Source organism: Zootoca vivipara, chromosome 15 (assembly GCF_965207765.1).
Source record: "Zootoca vivipara chromosome 15, rZooViv2.hap1.1, whole genome shotgun sequence".
In the NCBI taxonomy this organism is placed as follows: Eukaryota; Metazoa; Chordata; class Lepidosauria; order Squamata; family Lacertidae; genus Zootoca; species Zootoca vivipara.
This window is the reverse complement of record NC_142598.1, coordinates 2,557,925-2,585,730: the sequence shown is the minus strand read 5'-3', so window position 1 is coordinate 2,585,730 and position 27,806 is coordinate 2,557,925. Positions and strand designations below refer to the sequence as shown.

Here is a 27,806-nt window from a genome sequence, read left to right as displayed (position 1 = left end):
TATTATTATTATTATTATTATTATTATTAGCTGTACCCTGCCACGCGTTGCAGTGGCCCCTCCCCCCATCGGTTGGAATATCCTTGTGACTGTTTTGATCCCCATTCCTGTACCCTCCACCTCCCCCCACCCCTTGGTTCATCCCTGTGACTCCCCCCACCCCACCCTATATCCCCACGGTTCATCCCTGTGACTCCTGGCAGGGTCCGGTCTACCTTTGATGGGGGTGGTGGGGTTGTTGGTGTGGTCTGGTCTGTTTGGTGGTAGGGGAGGAGGCGGGTGCGACGTACCTCCCTTCTCTATTACTAGCAGTGTGCGGAAGGAATTCAGTTATTGTTCAAACAACCCACTATTCCTTCTTTCTCCCAAATAAACTCCCTGTCTTTATAGGGGTTTGCTAGTACATAGAGTACAGTTCCAGCTTTCCAAATAACGTGGCTCTGTATCCTTAAAAACTCCAGGCAAATGTTACAGGAACAATCTTGTGCCCTCAGTAAGGTTTCCCTCTCAACTCAGGTTCACCTCAGCAGCTGTTTGCCTCAGCCCTTTAGCTACTTTGTGGCACTCTTTTCCTCCACTTGCCTCCTCTGTGCGTGACTTTGAGATGCAAACTATCCACCTGCTCCTCAGGTTTAGTTTTATCTCCCCTCTTCAGTCACCACCCTTTTGAGTTTAGATACGTTGCTGGAATAAGGAGGAACATCCAATTGGACACAACATAGATGAAAGCTTTATTTAACTGGAGAACATGTATATTTCTTTATGGTTTCATTTGCATAAACTCTTAGTTCATCATCTTCTTTTCATATAATACAGACTTGTTAATACAGCTCCTGCATCCCTCTCTAACACTCTACTCTCCACAACCACCCACACGCTCCCACTACCGAAACCCTCTCTCAACTCAATTAACGGCTACCCATTCCCTTTTAAACCAGTGGCTGTCCCGCCCCTCATGGAATGGAATGCGTCAATCAACCAAGAGGCTGGGTTTAACACTTAACACCCTGGAGTTCTACTCAAGCCAGCCCAATCCGTCATAGCGGGTATCCCGTCCTCCATTGTGTAGGTGGTGGCGTCGGCATCGGGGGTGGGGTCTGGCCTGTGGTCTGGCCTGGCCCCCAGGATCTCCAGGGGGTGTGGGGGTTCTGGAGCGGGTTGGTCTTGGGGAGGGCTGGAGGCTGTCGTTGGGAGATCTGTGGGGCAGGCTGGTCTCAGGGTGGGTCTGTGGTGGTGGCGGCGGCATGATCTCTGGGGAGTCTGGGGGTCTGGGGTGGTCTGGTCTCAGGGCGGCGTGGTCCCTGTCAGCAGCGGTGGAAGGATCTCTGGGGTGCGTGTGAGTCCGGCTCGGCCTGGTCTTAGGGTGGACTGTTCTGTGGTGTCGGCAGGATCTCTGGGGTGGGCAGGGGATGGGGATTGGCCTGGTCTTGGGGCAGCCTGCTCCGTGGCATCGTATTCTCCGGGGGGAGGGGTGTGGCCTCGGGTCTGCCTGGTCCTTTGTGGGGACGCGATCTCCGGTACGGGCGAGGGCTTTACAGCAGCCTATTCCGTGGATGGTCTGGGATGGGGATTGTCCTGGTCTCAGGGTTGGTTTGGTCTATGGGGTGGGTTGTGGGTTGGGATGGTGGGGGTCGATGGGGAGTGGGCGGGATTGTGGAAGTATTTTTGTCATGTGTGAGTTAGATGTCCGCTGGAGGGCGCAATTTTTTAATACAAAAATCCAGCTTTTTTATCTGTCCTAGGTGAGTTCTATCCAATGTAAGTGTATGGAAACACTCCCATAGGGGAATGTGAGGTTGTGGCCAAATTTGAGAATGATCGGGTAAGCGGTTTCGGAGAACATTGTGCTTTAACAAACATGGACCTTCTACATTTTCTGTGTGTTGCTCTGGTTCGCCAGAAGCGGCTTAGTCATGCTGGCCACATGACCCGGAAGCTGCATGCCTGCTCCCTCGGCCAATTAACGCGAGATGAGCGCCACAACCCCAGAGTCGTCCGCAACTGGACCTAACGGTCAGGGGTCCCTTTACCTTTACCTTTACCTTTACCATACACTTCAACTTGTCTCCGATGGACGTTCTAAGGAAAAACGGGACATTCTGGGATCAAATCCGAAACTGGGACAGCTTCTGTAAATTTGGGATTGTCCCTGGAAAGTAGGGACACTTGGAGGATGTATTCGTCACCAGCCCTTTTGGGTGCAGTAATGTTGGGGGGAAATGTACAGGCAGTCTTCTGTTGAAGTTGGAAGTACCGTAAACCTGCTCCCACCTTTCAGTTTTCTAGCAGTTAGTGCAGATGTACTGGGAGGGCTGATATGGCATTTTTCTTTATTTTGTTAAAATGATAACTATGTAAAAGTACAAGGCTACTTGTATTTAGGTTTTTAATAATGATAGCTGAATTTCTCAGAGCTTGATTTGGAACCAGTTTGGTATTTGTGAGCTTTATTTGAGCATTCTGAAAATACTTGTCTTTTTCCAGAGAGTTATTTCCCAGATTATAATATTGTCACATGCAGATGTATGTATTGTATTGTCCCCTGGGTATTGGTTTCACCTGCCCTGCATCCAGCCCATAGTACCAGCCATTGTGAATAGCACTTGGAAATTCAACCCCTTGCTCCAGCCCTGCCCCAATGCCAAATACATGCAAGAACAAGAGGTTAAAACAGAGGTAGGGAACCTGTGGCACTTTAGATGTTGCTGGATTACAACTCCCATCATCCCTGACCACATTGACTACATTGTCTGAGGCTAATGGGAGCTGGAATTCAACAATATCTGGAGGGCCACAAGCAAGGTTTTTTTCCAGCTGGAACTCGCTGGAAAGTTCTGGCACCTCCATTGCCATTATAAGAGAACAAGGGTAGGGTTGCCAGACTCAATAGAGCAGTGTTTCTCAACCTTTTTTGGGCCAAGGCACACTTGTTCCGTGAAAAAAATCATGAGGCACACCACCATTAAAAAAGTTAAAAAATTTAACTCTGTGCCGCCCTATATTGACTATATAATTATGACTGTAAGAAACACTTGCCAATTGCTGTGTTGGTTGCAATCTCCTGTAATAAGGCTTCACAAGCCGCTGATTTCTCTGCCAGCACAATCCTTTGCTCAGCAAGTTTCAGGTTGAGCTCATCCAGCCAGCTTCTTTAAGTTTGTCTAAAACCACCCTCCCGTGGTGGTGGCGGCTGTTGAGAGCTGCGCTCGCCCCACGTCGTGACCCGGCTGGCTTCCTTTCCAGTGGGTTAGTGATGATTATTGGCGGCCGCCAGGCACGTGACAATGCAAATCGCCCTTCTTGTCGCCACACGTCGCGGCACACCAGCCAGCGTCTCGCGGCACACTATTGTGCCGCGGAACAGCAGTTGAGAAACGCTGCAATAGAGGACAGGACTTCTGTGCCTTGGAAATTAAACAAAGGGCCTGCTGGTTTCTCTTTAGGGTTTCCAGACTCAAAAGAGAGCAGGGCAATTAAAGGCACAGAAGTCCTGTCCTCTAGTGAGTCTGGCAACCCTAAACAAGGGTGAGTTCATAGTGAACTCCAACACTTATTTTTTTTCCCTAGAAAAATAGCACTGGCCACAAATTCCCTGGGTTGAGATCTGGATGGGATGAGACACTGACTGTATATGCTGTGTTTGCAAGAAATAATCAAGACACTTGATTGAGCACAACAGAAGAAAGCAAGTGGAAGGTTGCTTGATTGGGTAGTTTGTGACCATGAAACTCACAGCAATCAACTTGCGTTTCATTGAGAGTAAGCAGTTATTATTAAATAATTATTATTTACTCTGCATGTGTGCCTGCAAAACAGCTGGCTTTGGAGCTTGAGTAGCTGTGTGCAACTACGGTAGTCAGACCTAGAGTAGAGGCACTGAAATCGAGGAACGTCTGTTATTCATGTCCATTAATTTCAGTGGGTCCTGCTCAAAGTATTGGGTGCAACCAGGTGAGCGTTTCATTATGGGTGGTAGGATATCCTTAAAGAACTTGTGCACTTTTGCTCATGGGTGCCTGCTTTGCTGACTGTTGACCACACAGAATCAGAAATTTGGAGCTGGAAATGGTGATACAGTGGTACCTCAGGTTAAGAACAATTAATCCAGAATGCGGCAGCTAGACTAGTGACTGGGAGTGGCCGCCGGGACCACATAACACTGAGAGATCTACACTGGCTCCCAGTACATTTCCGAGCACAATTCAAAGTGTTGGTACTGACCTTTAAAGCCCTAAATGGCCTCGGTCCTGTATACCTGAAGGAGCGTCTCCACCCCCATCGTTCACTGAGATCCAGCGCCGAGGGCCTTCTGGCGGTTCCCTCATTGCGAGAAGTGAGGTTACAGGGAACCAGACAGAGGGCCTTCTCGGTAGTGGCACCCGCCCTGTGGAACACCCTCCCAGCAGATGTCAAGGCAATAAGCAACTATTTTACTTTTAGAAGACAACTGAAGGCGGCCCTGTTTAGGGAAGTTTTTAATGTTTGATGCTGTATTGTTTTTAATATTTGGTTGGAAGCCGCCCAGAGTGGCTGGGGAAACCCAGCCAGATGGGCGGGGTATAAATAATAAATTATTATTATTATTATTATTATTATTATTATTATTATTATAACTTAATTCATTATGGAGGTCCGTTCTTAACCTGAAACTGTTCTTAACCTGAGGTACCACTTTAGCTAATAGGGCTCCCCCTGCTGCTGCACAATTTCTGTTCTCACCCTGAAGCAAAGTTCTTACCCCCAAGGTACTATTTCTGCTTTAGCGGAGTCTGTAACCTGAAGCGTCTGTAACCCGAGGTACCACTGTATAGCCCAATGCTCCAAGTTGGGCAAATTTGCTGAACATCACTAGCTTTTCCTTTCCTTTCCAGATTGGCTAAAATCTGACCCCCACTTCTTAACATTACATGAGAAACTTTAGTCCCTAGTCCCTTAAGGTAAAGGTAAAGGACCCCTGGACGGTTAAGTCTCTTTTAAAATATTTTCCAAAACAATCCCACTCACTCCTTATTTTTTCCTTGTCCCAGTTTCTTATTTTGGCCATTAAACTTGCTAATTCCACACATTCTATTAGTTTATGCAACCATGGGTCCTTTGTTGGAGTTGCCTCCTCCTTCCAGTACTTTGCAAAAACTATTCTTGCAGCCGCTGTTGCATAAAGAAATAGATTTTAAACGTTCTTTGGAATCTCTTCCCCTATTATTGCTAAAAGGAAGGCTTCTGGCTTCTTAGGAAAGGTGAGTAAACTTTTTAAAAAATTACTCGTAAGACATTCCCCAAAATTTCTTTGCAAGAAGGACTCCAATTTTAATACTAAAGAAAAGCAGACCCACTCCCCACCCCTCCAGCAAATCCATCTTTGTCACTATGTGTCCCCTTGAAGTCTGGGTGTGACCATTTTCTAATACAAAACTCTTTTCTTCTGACCCCTCACGCACATCACAACACTTTATCTTCACAGAGACCTGAATCATAATCTTGCACTGACCATTTTTGTCTCTTTGTTTTGCAGGTCGGATGGGGAAAATTCAAGAAGTGTCAGGTCAGTTGCACTGTTTCTTTTAAGAAAAACACATTCCCTATCCCCCCCCCTGCCAACCTTTCCCTCTCTTCCTGTTATGTCCACCCACCTACACTTATTGCTCCGATCCCACCCAGAGACCTTCGTGGTTTCTTATGTGTGGTCTTCCTGGATAAATTTCTGAGTTTGGATCTTTTCCTCCATGGAGAAAGAGTTAATACCTGGATGTGGCTTGGACTGAACATACACTTGTGGTAACCAATGGATGGGGGGGGGCAGAAAAAGGTGTCCTTGCCCACGGGAGAGGGGTTGTTTTTCCTTAGATCAGAGACAGAATGGCATACAGCAAGATGTGGAATGGCTAAGAAAGCGTGCTTTGATTTAAATTGGATTCCTGTAGTGTTAAAATATCAGGCATTGATGTATTACTTCTTGAGTAAGGTTAATAATAATGAAAACAATGCTATTGATAATAATAGGTATACACATTATTAGTAGAACATATAAATGCTCATCAAGCACCTATCACTTTACATTGAGCAAATAAATAACCTTGATCTCTGCCCACTGGGTTGGAATTAAAGCAGACATGATGCATGAAAAATGGAGGTGGGATAAGAGAATATTATTATTATTATTATTATTATTATTATTATTATTATTCCGCATCCATCTGGCTGGGTTTCCCCAGCCACTCTCATCAAGCATTAAAAACCTCCCAATACAGAGCTCAAGGGGATAGTCCCGGCAGGGGGTACAATTTGTAACCCAGCAAGCCAAACACAAGCTGCCACCCATAGGTGCTCGGCCAGGTGCTTGACAATTGCTGTTATTATACTTTCCTAGGCAAATCAAGAAACCCAGTAAATTCAGTGAGGCCCTGGGAGGCTCCTGTGATTTTGGCAAGGCCTGGGCAAGATTGCTACAGTGCCCCTTCCACCCAATACATACATCTATGAGAAGCCTGGTATTGGCCAGCAAGAGGGTGGTTGCAGCTATGCTGGACTTGCCACTGCTCCTTTCCCAGCACTATCAGGGATTGCCGCTGCCGCCACAATCTTGGGGAGGGGAGGGCAGAAAGTAAGTACAGAAAATAAAAGGGAGGCTTCGGCTGGCCCAACTCTGTAGAGAAGGAACTGTTCCTCTCTTTCCTTGCCACTGCCAGCCTGTCTCCTGCCACATGCTCTGCCTCCTTAGGATGTTGCTCAGTTCTATTTGGTTGATTTTCCCCATGTGCCTGACAGGCCACCAGGGCATGTACTGTGTGTAAGAGGAAATCGTGCCCAAGGGATCAGCGGTTTGTTTTGGGAGCCCTGGCTGGCCATAGGCCCTCTGGTCAGCGCATGGGCCCTGTCAGTTGCTCCACTATGCTAACCAACAAAGCTGAGCTTTGTTTGGCGGATGGTCTGTGTTCAGCTTTGTGGGCCACATGTTGTTTGGGCTTGGACCATCTCTTGGGTGGAGGGTAGAGTGGCATAGGCAGTGGGGAATTTTCTATTCAATGCAATCTAGTCCAGTTAAAAAATGACATGGAACGAAGCAACTTGAGTGGGAAGTAGATAGGGACTACCACAGAGCTAAGAAAAGATTACAACATGTAGTCTTTACCTCTTGTTCCCATTCAAAAGCTGCCATTGGGTCAAAGGATCTTTTTAAATTTGTTTCATTTATTACATTTCTACCCCGTCTAAGTAACTTGGAATTGCCCTACATAGATTTCCTGCAGCTTCCTCATTTTGTCCTCACAACACCCCTATGAAATAGATTAGACTGAAAAATAGCCATTGGGGAAGCCACCCCATGAAGTCTGAGGCTAACTGGTGGGCTGAAGCCAGGACCTCTAACCATAGCTGCCAAGTTTTCCCTTTTCTCGCGAGGAAGCCTATTCAGCATAATGGAAAATCCCTTTAAAAAAAGGGATAACTTGACAGCTATGCCTCTAACCGCTACACCCCTCTGCCACGTTGGGCCACTTTCATAGCTTTCAAGTTCTCCCTTTTTAAAAGGGAAATTCCCTTATTCCGAATAGGCTTCCTCGCGAGAAAAGGGAAAATTTGACAGCTATGCACTTTACCTTTGCATCGTTAAGGGCAACCACCTTTTTCCTGGGATTGGTCACTGCTGATATGGTCACATTCAGTTGCAAATTGGATGTGCCAAGAAAGTTGCATTGGTCCTGGGATCTGTGTTGGCTACTCCCGCAGCAAAAATATTAGGAATGCCAACTCCAACTCCCACATACTAGAGTCCAAGATGGCAGAGGGGAGAGGAAGAGGGGAAGCACAATATGCTGAATAGGAATGCTGTGGTCTGTAGGCATCCCACAGTGTCTCACTGTTGTTTGCACTTCCAGTGACATGGAATTCATTTGTACCATAAAGGTAAAAAGGTAAAGGTAAAGGTACCCCTGACCATTAGGTACAGTCGCGGATGACTCTGGGGTTGCACGCTCATCTCGCTCTATAGGCCAAGGGAGCCGGCGTTTGTCTGCAGACAGCTTCTGGGTCATGTGGCTAGCATGACTGAGCCGCTTCTGGTGAACCAGAGCAGTGCACAGAAATGCCGTTTACCTTCCCGCCGGAGTGGTACCTATTTATCTACTTGCACTGCGTGCTTTCAAACTGCTAGGTTGGCAAGAGCTGGGACCGAGCAACGGGAGCTCACCCCGTCGTGGGGATTCAAACTGCCAACCTTCCAATTGGCAAGCCCTAGGCTCTGTGGTTTAGACACTTCTTCTTTCTTCTTCTTCTTTGGCAATCACTCGTAGCCGAGTAAGATTGTCTTCCATAAACACAGTTTTAACAATGAGTCCGTAAGTGACTGTGGAGGCCAATTCTGGATCCACACGTCCTTCCACAGTGGGGACATTGGTTTCCAGGCGGGAGTTGATCACGGTGTGGATTTGCCAAGTGTGCCTTCCTCTTAGCACGTTTCTCCCTTGCGTCCTGAGATCGAGCTTCTTCAAAACCCACGACACCTTTGGTAAAGGCTGTTCTCCAACTGGAGCGCTCACAGGCCAGTGTTTCCCAGTTGTCAGTGTTTATACTACATTTTTAAATATTTGCCTTGAGACAGTCTTTAAATCTCTTTTGTTGACCACCAGAGTTACACTTTCCATTTTAAAGTTCGGAATAGAGTAGTTGCTTTGGAAGATGATCATCAGGCATCCGCACAACATGACCAGTCCAACGAAGTTGATGTTGAAGAATCATTGCTTCAACACTGGTGATCTTTGCTTCTTCCAGTACACTGATATTAGTTCGCCTGTCTTCCCAAGTGATGTGTAAAAAAATTTCAGAGACACTGTTGATGGAATCTTTCGAGAAGTTGGAGATAGCGTTTATAAGTGGTCCATGTTTCACAAGCATATAGTAAGGTCGGTAGTACAATAGCTTTGTAAACAAACACTTTGGTTTCCCTGCGCATGTCCTCAAATCTCTGCACTTCAATTGGGAGAAAGCCGCACTCGCAGAGCTCAGGCGATGCTGGATTTCGGCATCAATGTTGGCCCTTGTGAAAAGGTAACTGCCTAGGTAGGAGAAGTGGTCAACATTTTCCAACGTTACACCACTGAGTTGGATTTGTGGCGCTGCAGAGGGGTTATTTTGTACTTGTTGGTGCAACACTTTGGTTTTTTGGATGTTGAGTGATAGGCCAAGCTTTTCGTAAGCTTCTGCAAAGATATTTAGGGTAGTTTGGAGGTCATCTTCTGAACATGTGCACACTGCATTGTCATCAGCATACTGAAGCTCTATGACGGAAGTTACGGTAACCTTACTTTTTGCTTTCTGAAGAGCTTTCCATCTGTTCGATATATGGGGAGTTTCCCATCGACAAAGTGTAGGATCATGGCAATGAAAATAATGAATAGAAGGAGAGGGTGACTCCTGAAGGAGCAAGAGGAAGCACCAGTGGCATCAGGAGTCAAGAGAGACATCAACAGTTGTCTTAAGTTTTTGTTGGCAGCTGTTAGTGGTGAGTAGGCAACCTGATTCCTGATTGTATTCCCTGCCCTAAAAGTCAGGATCTCTCTGGAGTCTCCACCTCTTGCTTTTTATATTAGTGTGTATCTCTTTTTCTTCCTTAGGCAACAAGTTTACACATAAGCAGAGTTATATAGGGAGAGCCGGATGCCCTGGAGTCATAGCTCAACTAACTTCTGCTGATTTAAAGGGAGGGGGGGCGTTGAGGGCAGCCAGGGCAGGGGATGGAAACCGGAAGTGTCAAAGGGGGCCAGTGTGGAGTCAGTAAGGTGGGAGGATTGAAGAACATTTTTTAAATGGGCAAAGCAGCAGACGGTTTAGAACAGGTCTGCACAACATTTGGCCCGTGGGTCACTTGCGGCCCACCAAAGGATTTCAGGCAACCCATGAAAGATGCAGAGGATGTAAAAAAAGTAAAGATGTAATGAGTGCTTTGTCTGTCCCCCGCTTAACCCACCTTCCACTAGTCGCTACTGTGCCCGTCTTGCAACTTGGTGAATGGGTTGCCACTGTGCACTCTCTTCTGTTTGTCATGTGACTGGCAACAACCAAACATTGTCAGTCTGTCTCTTGTGATTTTCATTAGGGAAAATGGTGGAGGCCATTCTTCTAATCTGGATACCTTTATGGCTACTTTTTGCAAAGAAAAAGCGATGGGAATTCCCAAGCATAAGATTCAAACACGCCCTTAAAATACCATCTATCCCTCTTTTCCATCTCCGTCTCCTTTGTTTATAGGGAATGTGGCAAAAAGTGTTGGGACTGCAGTTATGGTAGGGGAGGGTTCCCTTCACATCTTGCTCTGTAATGTTTTGTTGACAGCAGGATTACAAATTGCTCCCCTCGTGCTGCATTGTTCCACTGAGCTGTTTCCATCTTTGGCTGCTTTATTGCGATGCTGCAGTCGGCCCATGTCCCAGTGCGACAGCAGGCGAGCATGAATGGATTGACACATTGCTACATCTCACTGGAAGAAAAGTTCAGGTGATGTGGCATAGCATTGTGGGAAAACTGCAATGTGGCAGGACCATATTTTCATAGGGTGTGCTAAAGAAAAGGCAGATTTTTCATGCTTATCTGCTGCAGAAAATTGTGTGAGAATGCTATGCTATCCACGCCACATCCCATAATGTGCCATTGTTTGGCATGCTGCAGATCGTACCTCATTCAAGAAATGAAAAACACTCTATGATTCTATGATTTCTGCAGTTGGTCTGTTTTGCTAAGTATTTTATTATGGGAGCAATTCCACAAATTGAAATGTTACTGTAAAGGAGCAACAGCCACCCCAGAGCCCAAAAATCTGCATTGAGAAACCACAGAGCACTGCAATGTCTCCGCACAGATCCTGTTCACAACCCACGGTTCTAGCACAAAAGGGTGAACTCCTCTTATGGGTTATGTTTCCCATACAGCCACCCTTGGCCTTTGGCTCATAACAGACCTGATTATGACTGGGCATCACTGCTAAGCAAGAACATCCCTTCTGATCTCCCCAATAGCACCGTGGAAGTTGTATGGCAGACAAGCTTTTCTATAGGGCTGTTGTATCATGGCAGCAGTAGGGTAATATGGTGACTACTCTGGAACGGTGTGTGATATGACTCATTTGGCCTGATGTTCTTTCCGATGAATTTATGGGAAAGCCGGGGAAAGCATTTTGTGCTGTGATATGGTTCGTTGAGAACACAATGTGACTTTACTGTCACAGAACAGGAAGCTCTGGGGTGATTCCTGGTGTTGGTGCTCAAAGGATAGAGGCAGGAGGAGAAAGGAATCAGTTTGTCTTGGCTGTTGCTGCACCAGCACCCACTGAGTGCCAGCAGAACATGTTTGAACAGCAGTTTAATGGGCTGCCAACACGCCCAGGCCGGCTTCATTAGCTAAAAGCCTGTCCTTGCTGGGAGCTTTGCCAAAGTTGAGCAGGAGTTTGGCAGACCACATCCCTGCAGGGGTCGGAGGCAGTGTCTCTGGGTAGCTGGGACCAGAGCTGGAGCTTCCCAATGGTGCACGGAGGGTGGCAAACTCCAGCAAGGACAATAAACTGCTCCAGCCTAGTGGTAAGGCCTTAGGCCTTACTGGATACCCTCATCTCCCCATACTGACTGCTTTCCCATCCCTCCAGAAGATGAGCAAGGAGAAGTGGGGCATTGGGTCACAGACTGCCCTCTACCTTACCTTAGTACTGTCCACACTAACTGGCAGCAGGTCCCCAGGGTTTCAGGCACGGGACATTCCCAGCCCAGGAATTTGCTGCCAAGGAGTGTGGTGGAGTCTCCTTCTTTGGAGGCCTTTAAGCGGAGGCTTGACAGCCATCTGTCAGGAATGCTTTGATGGTGTTTCCTGCTTGGCAGGGGGTTGGACTGGATGGCCCTTGTGGGCTCTTCCAACACTATGATTCTATGATTCCTTGAGATGCTGGGGTTGAGCCCGGGACCTTCTGCATGCAGAGCAGATGCCCTGCCCTTGAGCTGCAGCCCTTCCTACCTGTGAATTAACTATTGTAGGACTATATTAGTGGTATGCTTTTGGGGCAGGACCTGTGTTTTGACGTGCAGAGCCGACACTCCGGGTGTTGCTCCTGATGGAGGAGGGCAAAGCTCTAGGTCAGGGGTCAGCAAACGTTTTAAGGAGGGGGCTGGTCCACTGTCCCTCAGACCTTGGGGCGGGGCTGGACCCACCTTCTCCCGAAAGGACCCCCCCACCACCACTCACGCCACCACCACCTCGTCTTTAGCAGCATCGTCATCGTCTGCCTTGGCCAGGGGTCTACGGGGTGCAGAGCCCAGGCCGCTGGCAGCCTCCCCACTGCCACCACTTCCTTCCACTCAGCTCTTGGCCATACGCAGCCACCTCAGAGGGAAGGAAGGGGCATCGCCCAGAGGTGTTCGTAGCTTCGGATTGGCTGCAGGAGCTTCTTGCCGCCAATCCGAAGCCGCGCCAGCAGCGCGGAAGTCAGTCCCTGCGCGGCGAGGCCTCCGCACCACACCGGTTTAGCGTGGGGACCAACTGAGCGGGCGGCAGGGTCCACAGAGTTTGCAGGCCAGATTTACAAGCCCGGTGGGCCACATCCGGCCCCCGGGCCGTAGTTTGCCAACCCCTGCTCTAGGTACTAAAGCAAAATGCAGCCACCACCCCATTCTCCCCTTCATTCTTCTTTGTGCCCTTCTCCTCCTTGGCATGCCCTCAGCTCCTTGCTCTCTCCAGCGACCCCGTATTTTGTATATATTAGTGTGTGAGGGTGGTGGGGAAGTCCTGAAGTTTCTCCCGAGGACAAAACATTCCTGTGACGCTTGCTGGAGGAAGGGAGGGAGCTGTTCCCAGCACCTTGCTATCACTGTCCCCACCCCCCACCTGCTGTCAGGAATGCAGAGCCCCAAGGAGCCGCCTTCACATGCCACTATCCTCAGTGGCAGAATTGGTGGCTGCGACTGCCGGGGGAGACAAAAAGCTCTTGGCTGTTTAGGAGAGACGGGGGATCTTGCCACTAGCCACACACTTAACTCCAAATAGGGACCTCTCCTCCCCCCCATTTTAAACTCAGGGACCCATCTTGTCCTAGTTAAGGGGAGATTGAGAGCTGGGAGCCAGGACTCCCTGGATTGCACCTGCAGTCAGAAGCATGGCTGGTGTTGCTAAGTGAGCTGGCATGCCAACCGCAAGGCTAATGTAGCGGCAGGTTGCTAGGATATATTCAGGGTGGATGAGAGGGGGTGTTGGGAGATGACAGTTCGGAGGAGGGGGAGTGACAGCATGCAGGGCCACTGCCAGGAGGTGTTGCCACAGCAACCAGAAGCATACACAGCACCAACTTCCCAACAGCTGTTTCCATGGTAAGGACCATATTTCTGCCTCCGGTGGCAAAGATCAGCCCCACTCCACCCTGGTGTGGGAACGCCCCCAGCCTGTGCTGAGATGCATCTGTTTCTGGGGAGGAGTACATGACTGTTGTATGTGACTATTTGGAATGCCAAACTTAATCCCGCAATTATGACCAAGAACTGCAAGAGATTTAGAGAAGCCTGAGCAGGGTTTTATGGCAGGGCACGCACCTTTTACCTCTCAACAGCTGTTGGGAGAAGAAACAGCAAGCTTTTGAATAAACATGATCTGAGGAAGGCCGAAGGGTGTCCCACCCCCCGGAGACAGATTGCCCTCTCTGCTTGGTGACCCCTTTCCTCTCAGTGTTGCCATCTAGCCGCTCCATCGCTCACCCCTCACCCCTCAAAAAAGGGCCGTCTTCTGTTAAGTTAGGTCTAAAATAAGTACTGTACACATATCACAGAAATGGAAGGCCTCCCTGTCTCTGGGTTCTTAAAAAAAGCAGAACAGAAGTTGCTCCATTTTGGGGAAGGTAGCTTGCTATGTTTGGCCTCTATGGGAGTTCCCACACTGTACCCCAAGCTTTTCAGCTGAGCCTGTCTATCCTACGGCCTTCCCCCTCTCCCCCCCCGCTCCATAAATAGGAAGGCAAGACTGAATCTAAGGTACCTGTGCAGAGGCCAATTAGCACTGATTGTGGGTTGCCAGCTGCCCAGCAGGGTGGCAAAAGACTCCATGCTGGCATCTGAAAGGGCATGGCTCTTCCAGGAGAGCTAGACTGCTAGGGAGATGCATGCTCTCTGTTGCTTGGCTCCTGCCTAAGCTCTGCTTCACTTCCCACTGCTGCTCAGTCATCTCTTCTCTTCTCTTCTACCCTGCTCTCAAACTTTCACCTGCCTGGTTGTACATCGAGAGATAACAGCAGCAGCAGTTATGTTTCCTAAAAAGGACAGGTAGGAAGCAGGTGTTTGAAAGGGTGCCTAGCTGAGTAAAGCCATGGAGACCCTACAGTAATGGATTCTTAGATAAAAATGGAGCTGGCAGCAGGGAATTCTCTTAAGGTGGAAGGCAGGCAAACTGAGATTTTGCCACAGAATATCCCACGTTAAGCAAATTCTGGTAAGCTACAGTCAGAGAGCGGCAATATAAAGAAGGTGTCCCGTGCCAGAGGTGCCTGTTCCGTTCAAGGATTATTGCAATGAAGTGGTCCAGATGAGAAAAGATGAGCTGCAGGAAGCCATCCACTCCAACTGTCACCTGGTGGAAGAGTCCTGTGCCCCCTTTGCATAGGGTTTGGTAGAAGCATCAAATCATCCAAAGACGGGGACCAAACTGGTTAGCAAGGCAACTGGGAAAGGCAAGGCGGGTTAGCTAACAGAAGTGGGTACAAGTGGGACCAAACTCAGAGGAAGCATAGAGCAGAAAAAGATGGAAGAGGCATGAGCAATGAAGTGTGTGTGTCTTCGCTGAGCAGGAGCCTAGTTTTCACTGAGGTAACAAAAGCTATTTCTGGACTGTACCATTAAAGACTGCAGGTGGAGGAGGCTAACATGATGGAATTCTTCTCTGCGGAACAATGTACCCTGCATGTGACACACTGGTTTTCTCTGTTAAGGGGACTGTGATTGGTTGATTTATTTATTTATTTATTTATTGTATAGTGCAGGCATGTCAAACCTGCGGCCCTCCAGATGTTTTGGCCTACAACTCCCATGATCCCTAGCTAGCAGGACCAGTGGTTGGGGAAGATGGGAATTGTAGTCCAAAACATCTGGAGGGCCGCAGGTTTGACATGCCTAGTATAGTGGAACATATTGTGGTGCAGCAATAAAACTGCTAGCATATTTGCAAAGCTAAGTAGGGTTTTGTATAGTTTCAAATTGGATGAGGGACCATGTGTTGCAGGGGGTTGGACTAGATGACCCTCGAGGTGACTTCCACCGCCTTGCCCCGCGATTGTGGGGGCCCAGGGCCACATGACATCACTATACCCCCTGTGATGCGCACATGGCACCACAGAACCTTTTTTGGGGGGTCCAGCCCCTTCATTGAAAATGTTGGGGGGCCTCGGCCCCCACAGACCTGCAGAGATGGTGCCCCTGTGTTCTGACAAGAAAGTAAAATTTATATAGGGGCAGGAAGGTGAGGAATAGAACCAACTAAGGAGCCGTTGAGCTGCTTAGGCCCAAGAAGGCCCTTGGTTTCCACAGAACTGTAGTAACACATGGAGTCAGGCTTCACCTCAGGTGCCAGGTAGTCGACAGGTTGAGCCCACTCCACCACCCAGGTGCTGGTCCAGGACCAGCACAGCCTCTCTTGACTCAGACAGGATTTTACTCCAAATCTCTTAATGTCTACCCCACCCCATGGCTTCATGTAGATTTCAAACAGCATCGAGGACAGAATATAAACCTGCGCAGCCCAGGTTTTTTCTGTCATGAAGCCAAGCTATGGTGACTCAGTGCTATTGTCTGGACATGATCCTGCATGTGGGAACAGTACCACAAAATTACTGTGTCCTCCAACTCCCAAACCATGGAGTCAGTCAAGAGTGATGCTGTGGTCAATGGTGCCGAAAGCTGCTGAGAGTTCAAAGAGGATCAACAGAGTTGTCCATTCCCCTGGTCTTTTCCCCATGCCTCTTTCTCAGTAGAGATCTTCAGTCATGACAACCAAGGCTAATTTGGTCCCAAACCCAGACCTGAACCTAGACTGGCATGGATCTTGTAATCAAGTTTCTTCCAAGAGTGTCTAAAGCTCAGTGAACACCACTAACAATCACCTTCCCCACAAAGGGGATGTTAGCCTTGTGCTGGTAGTTGCTTAAAACCTCTGGGTCCCATGTAGGTTTCCTGAGGAGTGGGCACTCTCACTTGTCTTTCAAGGCATAAGGCCCTGCCCCATCTGGTCACCCTCCCATCCTTTCTCCTAGCTGCTTGAAATAGGATGAGGGTGGGGGCATGTAGTCACACAAATCCTCCTCTGGAACATGTCCAGAAGAGGGCAACTAAAATGGTCAAAGGCCTGGAAACGATGCCTTATGAGGAACGGCTTAGGGAACTGGGTATGTTTAGCCTGGAGAAGAGAAGGTTAAGGGGTGATATGATAGCCATGTTCAAATATATAAAAGGATGTCATATAGAGGAGGGAGAAAGGTTGCTTTCTGCTGCTCCAGAGAAGCAGACACGGAGCAATGGATTCAAGCTACAAGAAAGAAGATTCCACCTAGAACTTCTTGACAGTAAGAGCTGTTCTACAGTGGAATTTGCTACCAAGGAGTGTGGTGGAGTCTCCTCCTTTGGAGGTCTTTAAGCCATCTGTCAGGAATGCTTTGATGGTGTTTCCTGCTTGGCAGGGGGTTGGACTGGATGGCCCTTGTGGTCTCTTCCAACTCTATGATTCTATGATTCTAGTAGGCCCATTGTCCAAAGCATATTGCTGAGATCCTCTGGGTTCACTGTGCAGCAACAGCTAATGAAGTGAGCAGTCAGGGCTGCAGGATGTAGGGTTTAAGAGATGCTTGGAGGGTGCTTCTTCCCAACATTAGAAGGATTGGGAGGCTCCAGGTGGGCTGTGGGAGTCTCTGAAGGACAGCAGAATTTGTGTGTGTGCCAAAATCAGGGTGATGGCCACTTCCTAGAATCTACCTTTTTAATGATAGTGTTCTCTCATTTCCCCTCAAATATTCCAAAGTCTGATTCATCACAACCCAGTTTAATAATTCAACTGAATATTTGAGAGTTGTACATTGAACACCTGGGAATTAATCTCTCCGGAATAAAAGCACCTTTGTACAAACTGTGTGTGCACATGTGTGTGTGCACAGGCACATCTACTGCAGAGTTGGGAGTGCTTGGGATTGCTCCATACACAACATTACTTCAAAATGCCCTCTGTGCATCAGAAACCCTATGGGTGTTCCACAGTAGCTAAATCAGGTTAAATGTCCAGAGAAGGTCTGAATTTGCATAATTCATTCATTCAAATTACATAATTTGAGGGTTGTGGAATAACTATTGCCGTATCCCCTGCTTGCAGGGCTTTTAGTGAAAAGTAGAATATTATATTTGTATAGGACTAGAAGAAGGTGAGTTTTTCAAGAGTGAGATTGGGGTACCCTGGGAGGAACAAATCTGGATAGGGAAATGCAGACAAGAGTAGGGGATATTGGTTGGGGCTGGGGTTGTGGGGTTGGTTTTTTTTTTGGAGCCCTGGTTTCTATGGAGATGAGAGGCTGGTGCCCTCCAAAGTCAGCATCGTTTCTAAAATAATCCTGCCTGCTCCCCACTCCCCCCAGCTTGTTTCCTGGTTTTAATTAGTAGCTAGTGTGTGAGTCACAGAGAACTGGAGGAAAAGGGTGTAATCAGGGGAGACAATGGGTCTGGGGGGCTCCCTCCTCACACATAGCCTGAATACATGAGGGGGTGTGCAAGGGGGTGCGACATCCGACATCAAGCCAATGTCGTGGTGGAATATGGGAAGTGTGTGAGTGTGGTGCACGCACGCATGTGGGTGTATTCAAGGGGGGGAGGAGGGGGACAGCTTCTACCCTAAATCAATCAAAAGCAGTACAAATCAATACAAATCTGAGAGCCTGCCCCCAGCAAAAGCCTGCCCCCCCAAAAAAACTCCTGGCTGCACCTCCAATGAAGGAGATTCACTGCCTCCCAAAGGAGTCTGTTCCACTGTCAGAAAGTTCTTCCTGATGTTTAGTCAAAATCTCATTTCCTCTAACTTGAAGCCATTGCTTCAGGTCCTACCCTCTGGAGCAGGAGAAAACAAGCTTGGCTTTTTGATATTTGAAGATGACTGTCGTATCTTGTCTGTCTCCTCTCTTTTCTCCTCTTTTCTAGGATAAACATACCCAGCTCCCTCAACTGTTCCTTAAAAGGCTTGGTTTACAGACCCTTGATCATCTTGGTTGCTCTCCTCCATACATCTCTCAGCTTGTGAATCTCTTTCTTAAATTGAGGTGCCCAGAACTGAACACAATATTCCAGGTGTTGTCTGATCAAGGCAGAATAGAGTGGTACTGTCAGGGTTGTTGTGGCTACACTTGAGTAACGACCCTCCACATCCGCTTGTCTTTAGATGCTTTTATTAGTGCACATTATTTACAGTGTGAGGTGCTGCAGATTTCGCGCCTGCTCATTCCAAATCAGATTCCTGCACTGGCGATCTCCGGGTTTTCGACCAACACAAAAGCCTTGGAACTGTGAAGCGCTTCCCCCTTCTCCGACGCCTCAGTTCTGGTGTGTGTGTGGGGGGGAATGGCCTGCTGACTGACTGACTCCTGTCCCCTCTTTCCCCCTCCCTCTCTTCCTGCCTATGGAGCAAGGGCTCTTGGAGGCTGCTCGAGGGCCGGCACTCCCTTTCCATTTCCTGGCTCTTGTCATCTGACCCTTCGCTTGACTTGCTGCTCGGAGACGAGCTGCTCCTGATGAGGGGAGGCTGTTCTCTGTAAGCCTTCCCCCTTACAGGTACTATTATTTCCCTTGACCTGGACACTAGACTTCTGTTGATGCAGCCTAGAATAGCATTAGCTGTTTTTGATGCTGCATCACACTGTTGCCTCATGCTAAGTCTGTGGTTCACTAAGATCCCTAGACACTTTCCACATGTACTACTAGAAAGCCAGGTGTCCCTCACCTTATATTTGTGCAGCTGGTTGTTCAATGTGTCCCTATTGAAATTCATTGTGTTATCTTGGGCCCAGTTCTCCAACCTGTTAAGGTCATATTGAATCCGGATTTTGTATTCTGCGGTATTAGCTACCACTCCCAGTTTGGTGTCATCTGCAAATTCGATTAGTGTCCCCCCCAAATTCATTCATCTAACACATTTATAAATATGTTGAACACCAATGAGCCCAGGGCAGAACTCTGAGGCAGCACCCCACTTGTCTCTTTCTTCCAGAATGATGAGGAACTCTTTGAGTTAGCTACGAATCCATCTAACAGTTACCTCGTCCAGTCCACATTTTACCAGCTTCTCCACAAAAATAACATGGGAGAGTTTGTCAAAAGCCTCACTGAAATCAAGATACAGTACACTATGTCCACAGCATTCTACTGATCCACCAAGCCTGTAACTCTTATCGAAAAAATAAATGAGATTCGACTGGCATGACTTGTTTTGAAGAAACCCATGCTGGGTCTTAGAGTTATAGAATCATAGAATCATAGAGTTGGAAGAGACTACAAGGGCCATCCAGTCCAACCCCCTGCCAAACAGGAAACACCATCAAAGCAAAGGGGAAAGGGACGGGGCCAAGGCACGGGAGGGGAGGAGCCACAAAGTGGGAATGTGTGTGGGGCTACGGGGCCCAGGTGAAACTGACTCCGGTCTCACCTGGCGCCATGAAGCTTTTTGCAGTCGGAGGCTCTGGGGCTCCACTGACAGCATGCAGCCAGGGCACTTGCTCTGGCCCGCCGGGCTGCCCCCGGTGCACTATGGCCAGGACTCCAGCGGAGTGCGCAGCCGTGGGGCTGCTAATTTGGTCAGGGGCTGTGTTGCAATGGCAAGGGTATTTCATGGTCTCCTCCTTCCCCTTTGTTGTTCAATCCTTGACATCCCTGTCTTGAAGGATTTCAGTGAGCAGGGCAGAATCTTAGTCCTTGTGCTGGAATCCCCAAAGGGTTGGCCACCTGCCGATGAAGATAATCCTGAGCTGGGTAATTGACTCAGTATGAAGATGTACATTTTGCAAATGCCAGATAAATTGCAATGTGCATCTTCCTAGTAAAGCTGATGTACATATAATCTTTCTTAAGTGGTTCACAATATTCTCAGCAGTCTTAAGTGAGCATGATTTTGCCTAGACTTGTGTAAGACTTGTGTAAGAATGTGGCTGTTGGCATGTGTGAAAGTGTGTCTCTTTGATTATATTGTATGTGTATGTGTTATGACATATTTTGTGTATTTTTAAATGTGTCGTATTCTGTACTGGCTTGCTTGCCTGAGGTGGGTGTTTTTGTGCAGGCGTGCTCAGAATTCACCAGTGAACCTCATCACTACAACATCTCTGGAGAAATGGGTGGATCAGGTTTCTCTATAGGGATGGCAAAATGGACCTGGAGAGAAGCTGATGTACATTTTAAACACATAGTAGGTCATCAGGTTAAATCCTATGAACTGGCTCTATGCCTCTGTTTGCAGAAGGACTGCCAGTTATGGTACAACTCTGTCATTTCTGACACTTCAAGATTTCATGCAAATATGCCCATGCAAAACCTCACACCTTGGCAGGAATCATCAGGGATCTCAGTTATTGAGCTGGCACCCAAGGGCTCAAGCAGTCCTTAAGATAACTTGGACCCAAGTTGTTCTGGGCTTTGCATAGTAACACAAGAACTTTGGACCTGTCCCAGGAGCATGCAGCCTATCATACGGAATGCCCCTTGGATAGCTGCATATGATGCACCATAGAGAAAAATTTACATGCAATTCACTTATAGACTCCAAAACAGGGGTCAGCAAACTTTTTCAGCAGGGGGCCGGTCCACTGTCCCTCAGACTTTGTGGAGGGCCGGACTGTTTTTTTTTGGGGGGGGGGGTTAACAAATTCCTATGCCCCACAAATAACCCAGAGATGCATTTTAAATAAAAGGACACATTCTACTCATGTAAAAACACGCTGATTCCCGGACCATCCATGGGCCGGATTTAGAAGGCGATTGAGCCGCATCCAGCCCCCGGGCCTTAGTTTGCCTACCCATGCTCCAAAACATAACTTTATTGCTAACCTCTTTATTGCTAAATTTCCTAAACTTTTCTTAAAATATGCTAAAGATGCTGGATGGCAATGGGTTTGCTGAACAAACTACCGGTATGCAATGGAAACCCCAAAGACATTCTTCCTGGTGAGGTCTTCTGTTTTGTTCTTGATCTGTGTTGATTGCAATGTTGGACACCATCCCAGAGCAGTTGACGCATCTGGGTCTCTCTGACCTAAACTACTGCACAGCTAGATATCAAGCTTTGAACTATGCTGAAAAGGAAGAGGGGGAAGATTAATATCATGCCCATGAATTCTCCCTGTTCATGCATTCATATAATAATACATTGGCAACACTTGAGCCACAGGTAAGGCTCTGAATTTTCATAAATTGCTCCTGTACAAATGGCCTAATAATACTGATTCTGAATGCAAAATGGTTGGGAGAAGCTATAAGATGGGCTGATGTGCTCTGGATTTGTTCCTGCAAAATAAATGTATAAAAATATCTAGTGGATAAAATAAAGCATGGGCATAAACCAACTGCTCCCTGCCAGCAGGGATCCATCCTCACAGGCATTCTCCTGAACCTCTGTTCCATTGAGCCTTAGCTTCCTCTCTATCAACCCCCATCCAGGTAGGCAGAAATCCACCAGATGGGTACAAATTGGATGTGCAGGACCCTGCAGAGCGGGATGATTTAAATCAACAAGGTAATAAGGGCTGATTTGATCAGTGATTTAAATCAAACTTCAGACTTCACATATTTAGACCCCCCAAGTGTCCCTATTTTAGCGGGACATCACACATTTCAGAAGCCCATCCCAATTTCTGATTGGCTTAGTGAATGTCCCACTGTCCCCCACTTAGCCAGTGGTATCAACTGGCACAAACGTAATTTTTTTTTGCAAGCAGAACCAGGAAGTATGGACCTTTCCCTATCTCTATGGTGCGCCTGCATGGTGCTCATCATCCACCACAGATCCAAGGCTGCTACCTGGAATTCTCCAAGCTGTTGGCCTTGCTGGTGCCCAGTAAGCTGCCCATGAGCAGGTGGGAAAGACTCCCTGAGGGTCTCTCGGTCTCTCTCTCTCTCTCTTTCTCTGTGTGTGTGTCTGTCTTCCCTTCCCCACTTTAGGATCCTCATCCCCCCCCCAAGTGTATTATCCATTGATTGCAATTAAGCAGACTTTATTTTGCAATATTAGATCTAAGAAAAGAAAGAAAGAGCTTGCTAGTAAAAAGGATCCCCTAAGCTCTCTCAGTCCTATTTAAGAGTTCTTTGTCTAAGGCCAATGGGCATTTGGAGAGCTAGTGTGGAGATTAACCAAATCACACACCCCCACACACTTAGTGAGAATTACACATGAAGTCTTTCAGGGATTGTGGCTTCCTGCGATTTCTACTAGAAAGTCTCACATCCGGTGTTGTGACACTAGGGGTTGGAGGCTGAGGAGGCTCCTTGGGAGTATCGGCTACAGCTGTCCCTCCTAAAAGCCCCCCCAGCTCATTATCTTCTGCCAGCTCCATATTCCCAGCGGGGAGCTCGCCTTCTGACTGCCCTGGTGGGCCATTAATCAGTGCAGGCATCTCCACCTGACTCGGGGGCGGCAACTCTTCATTTAATGCGGGGGTGTTTGGTCCCTCGTCACCAATCCTGCTGGGTATCCTGCGTCTCAGCTGATCCACATGCCTACGCCAGACCTGACCCTGTGACAACGTGACATAATATGACCCGGGACCGCTCGCCCGCGAAATGACCCCCGGAACCCAAGTGGGACCTCTGGCATAATTCCTCACCCAAACGATCCTCCGGATTAAGGTATCTCGTTCTGTCTCCTTTGGGTTGAGGTGGCTCCTGTGCCGAACGGGAGGGCATCCTATCTGGATGCACAAAGTCCAGGGCTTTCACCAGCCTGCGACCTAACAGTAGCTCGGCTGGTGACTTTCCCATGGCTGTGCATGGTGTGGCGTGTTGTAAGAACAGCATATGAGCTATTTGGGCTGCCCAGTCACCTTCCAGTAGACGTGATATAGCACCCTTTGCAGTTTGCACCATTCGTTTGCTTGACCATTAGATGAGGGATGAAAAGGAGCAGAGGTCACTCCTCGTATGAAATTGCCACTTCCGCCTTCTACGGAGGTGGGGTTGTGGGCGGCCCGACTGAACCATCGCATAGGGGCTGCGAGCTCAGCCCCTGCGTGATGGAGGGTTCCCGCCTGCGTCATCCCCGGGCCGACCAATAAGGTCGGCCGGGGCGGGGCTTGGCAATTTAAAGCCCCCTGCCCAAATTGGAGAAGTAATCCGTTAAAGGATTTCTGGGGGCGGGGCTTGGTCCAGAGCCTGGAGACGCCAAGGCCGTAAGGCACGCCCCTACGGTGGTCACAGGAGGAGTTCTGGTAGATGTACATCACTGGACTCCTTACTGGTGATCAACTTCTCACGGACTTCAACACACGGGTTGGAGTCGGATATAGTTTGATAGGTTCCAACGCCTAAGCCAATAGCGCTCATCACCCTTAATCAATAAAGTTGTGGCCTTAACCTCCCAACTTATAACTTAATTCTTGTGTCTGGTGTCTTTATTTCTGGGAAGGAGGGACATTGCCACACAACTAAATCAATTGCTTGGGCTCAGTGTTTGCAATACATTTGCAAAGTCAATCTTGTCAGAAGATCCCAAACTGATCCTGCAAGTGACTTGTCAGAAAAGATTTTGATACTTGTAAGAAAAGTGGTTCTGCTTATCTCTGTCTTTTTCTTTCTGGCCATCAAATATAATTTGCACAGGCATGTTTGGCTAGGCAGCCAGGCTAGTAAAAAATGTCCACAGGCTAGCAACTTTTTGTGGACTTAATTTTCAAGACTAGTAACATTATCATGCCATTCTCACTGTATTCAGTTTTACGCCCACAGACATCATCTGCATAATAGACTATAAATGCCATACTTCACTCATTTCTCCATCTCCGAAATGCATACTTTATGTTCTTGCATAATGGGTGCATCCATCATGGACACCTTTCTGTGTAGCTCTTGTTCATTTGCAATGCAGTTTTATGCACGAGAGCTTCCCAGTATCCAACAGGGTCTCCAAGACTTGTCTAGAAGCCCCTCTTGTGGAATCTACACATGCTTATTTTTGTACACACATGTGCAGACATGCATTTGAATGCCAAGCTATTTATTCACCAACAGCTCCATTTCAAAAGCCAGCTCAGGTTGCTTAGTAACAATGTTATAGTTTGCTGCTCGCTTACAAAGCTTCATGTACTGTACTTTAAAAGTGAGGGAATTAATAGCTGAGGACATTCTAAACCTTGCGTTGCCTATCTTAAAAACACGTTTTAAAAAACCCTCTTCCAAAGCAGGGAAGCACAACATTCCAACATAGCGAATACTTTGCCTGAATGGCCACTTTGTACAAGAAATATAAAGTGCCCCCTTCAGACATGCCATTTAGAAAGAGCCAGGAGCAGGCCTGATTTTCTTATTACATCTGACTATTCTTTAGAAGCAACTATACATGTATCTGACAAACTTGCCGGTTCTGCAAACTGAATGGCAATTGTTACATGCACTAGGAATGCATACCAAAGAGTGGTTGTGAAGAGGAGACAACTTTGGGCTTAGTCACATTGTCTGACAGATCAGTGAGGAGGACCTTGGGTCCTCAGGTACTTTTGAACAACAACTCCCTTAGCCCCAGTCAGTTTAGCTAATGGTCAGGAATGATGGGAATTGCAGTCCATATGGGGATTCGAGGCTGAAGGACACTGCTATAGATGGCTTACCTTGCCAAGCAGATACTGACTCCACATGGGGTTGCCACTTCTTGCCTCAGACAGCAGTGGATCCTGCTGCCCATTCCCACTCTCTGGTCTCCCCAAATCCTTCATGTGTGTGGTGCACCTTGCCTGGAAACCTGCTCACCTGAGCAGGTGTGCAGGGAGGTTGCAGAAGTCATGATTGCAGAGGGAATGGGTGAGAAAAGCCATGGCTGCCTGTTTTCAGCTGAAGATTTAAAGGGCAGGGTCCAGTATCTGAGCTAACAGGTGCAGCCCTCGTGCCCTGCATGCCCTCAACCATCTGAATCTATCCATGGTTGTCTTTTCACCACAGCATTGACTTGGCAGCTTGCTCCATTGCTAAATTAATTGTATTCTTTCATTTGAGGCATTTTGATACTTAGAACATTTTTCTTAATTTCATAGGCACCTAACGTGTGTGTGTGTGTGCGCGCGCTCTACACACATGCTCATTTTGTGACAGGGAACCTGTGGTTTTCCAGATGTGGCTGGACTACAATTCCCATCACCCTGAGCCTTGGCTGGGGCTTGTGTGAATTTGAGTCCAGCAACATTTGGGGGCTGCAGATTCCCCATTACAACAGGCTTGAGAAGCTTCACAGTGGGGCTGGGTGCCTGGAGCAGGGTGGGGGAGGGGTTCAGCTCTTGCATTACCTCGATTCTTCCCCTTCCCCATCCATCATCTACTCTCACTCTCAGCACCCACATTCTGTTGTCTTCACTCCCACCTCATCTCCGTGTGGCAGAATTATTCGTCTTTGAAATGTTCAGTGCACAACATCTCAGAGTATGACAAAAGAGACAATGTTGGGAACTGGCTATTATAGAGGTTGTATAGAGCTATTTTGCAAAACACTTGACCATCTTTGTATTTGCCCTCACACCAAGATCATTGCTGTTCTCATTTTACAGATGGGGAACTGAGTCTGGCAGAGAGTGACTTGCCCAAGGCTGTACATAAAGGCCCTAGCAGTCTGGCTCACAAGATTCAGCATCCGCTGGGCACACTTAAGCCTCTTGTTTTGTGTCCTGTTCTTAGTGGATCCCGTGAGAGCAGTCCTTCCTCTTCTGCCTGATGTCCTTCCAAATATTCAAAAACTCTCAACAGATCCCCCTTTAATCTATCCTCTGGTCTAAATATGCCAGTTTCCTCCAGCCTTTCCTCCTGCGATTTGTCTTCTAGACATTTGTCATCCTCACAGCTCTTCTCTGAATCCTTTCCAGTTGATCAGCATCCCTTTTGAATTGTAATGCTGAGAAATGAACACTGTTCTTCAAAGGAGATCTTACCTGAGCCCAACTTTGAGCTACTTCCTGAGATTTGGATACATACAATTTATGCTTCAGTATTATTCTGTGGACTTGTGCACCTTCCTGTTCATTGGTCTAAAGTTACCTTTGCAAATGAGCTAACCTAATTGTTTCTGTTGGGAATATTTCATCAGAACGGTGTGTGATTTTACTGATAAATGTTCAAAATGGTGAGGTTTGGGCTATGCAGCATGCTTGTCTCCTTTTCATATATATTGTCCCCTGCTTCAAAATGGTTTGGTAGACATTAGAAGTATATACAGTATTTTAATCTAGTAAAATGTGTTCCACACCCGTAACCCTAGTTCTTTTGAAGTGTTAAATTACCAGGGAAAGGTACCCTATCCTAAAAGGCTCACAACTTTCAGGATGTATTAGGGCAGTGCTTCCCAATTAGCTAATTACTGAGGACCCCCTATTTTTCAAAAGCCAAGCCACAGACCCCCTACTTTTGAAAATTTTGAGAACTCTATGGTAGTTACCTCTGCAACACATTTTTTTAAACAAAATGTTGGGTAGCCCATAATAAGCAAAGGATTTTAGGTATACTAAAAAAACAGACAAGGGCTGATCAGTATCTGGTTTTTAACATTGTGATATATCAGCAGCTAAACATTGCAATGTAGGGACGTGGGTGGCGCTGTGGTCTAAACCACTGAGCCTAGGGCTTGCCAATCGGAAGGTCGGCGGTTCAAATCCCTGTGACAGGGTGAGCTCCCATTGCTCGGTCCCTGCTCCTGCCAACCTAGCAGTTTGAAAGCACGTCAAAGTGCAAGTAGATAAATAGGTAGGAATATGGCAGGAAGGTAAACGGCATTTCCATGCACTGCTCTGGTTTCACCAGAAGCAGCTTAGTCATGCTGGCCACATGACCCGGAAGCTGTCTGCAGACAAACGGCGGATCCCTCGGCCAGTAAAGCGAGATGAGTGCCAAAACCCCAGAGTCGTTCGTGACTGGACTTAATGGTCAGGGGTCCTTTACCTTTTAAACATTGCAATATATCACAATGTCTGAAATCAGGTGTGGGGATGCTGGAAGGAGCAGCCACAGAGATTGGATGGGTGGGGGAGAGGAGAAGAAGTGGAGTCACCACCACCACATGGTTTGAGTGGGAGGGGATGGGGATGGGGGTGCATCAACCCACCATCAGTGGGGCAGCCAGCAAAGATGCACATCCACTGTGGCTGCTGCTGCTTTCCTGCTGAGAAAAGCTGCCCTGGTCTCCCTCAGCATGAGAGAAGGCAGCTCAGATCAGCAAGGTTATCGGCTGAGATCATCGTGCGCTCCCTTGCGCAAAGAGTGATATATTACTGCGTATTGCCGGGTCAAAATGGTTATTGCGGTGTGATTTCAAAACCAGTTTTTCCCAATATTTTGAACAATCGCACAGCGCTAAAACAGAACATAAAATTTGTGATATTGCCATGGAAAATGACAAAAAAATAGTTGGGGGGAGGCAAGGGATGGGGCTGCAGACTCCCTGGGTGCGTTCCATGGACCCCTAAATGAGAACCACTGTATTAGGGAATATTTTTTCCTCTATAATCCTTCTTAGTTGTTAATATGGTCAAATGAGGTTTTGCTTCAAGTCTTATCTATGAAAAAGGAGAGTACAGAGGGAGGCCTTGTCTGTGCTGGCAT

General features: G+C 47.6%; 1 protein-coding gene across 1 annotated transcript in view; it reads left to right on the top strand.

The window, feature by feature from the left end:
- Positions 1 to 27,806, top strand: part of IQSEC2 (IQ motif and Sec7 domain ArfGEF 2) — a 175,772-nt gene that overhangs the window by 32,933 nt on the left and 115,033 nt on the right. Inside the window, exon 2 of the mRNA XM_060269213.2 lies at positions 5,513 to 5,542. Coding sequence (XP_060125196.1) covers positions 5,513 to 5,542 — 30 coding nt within the window. The remainder of the gene's footprint in view (positions 1 to 5,512; positions 5,543 to 27,806) is intronic.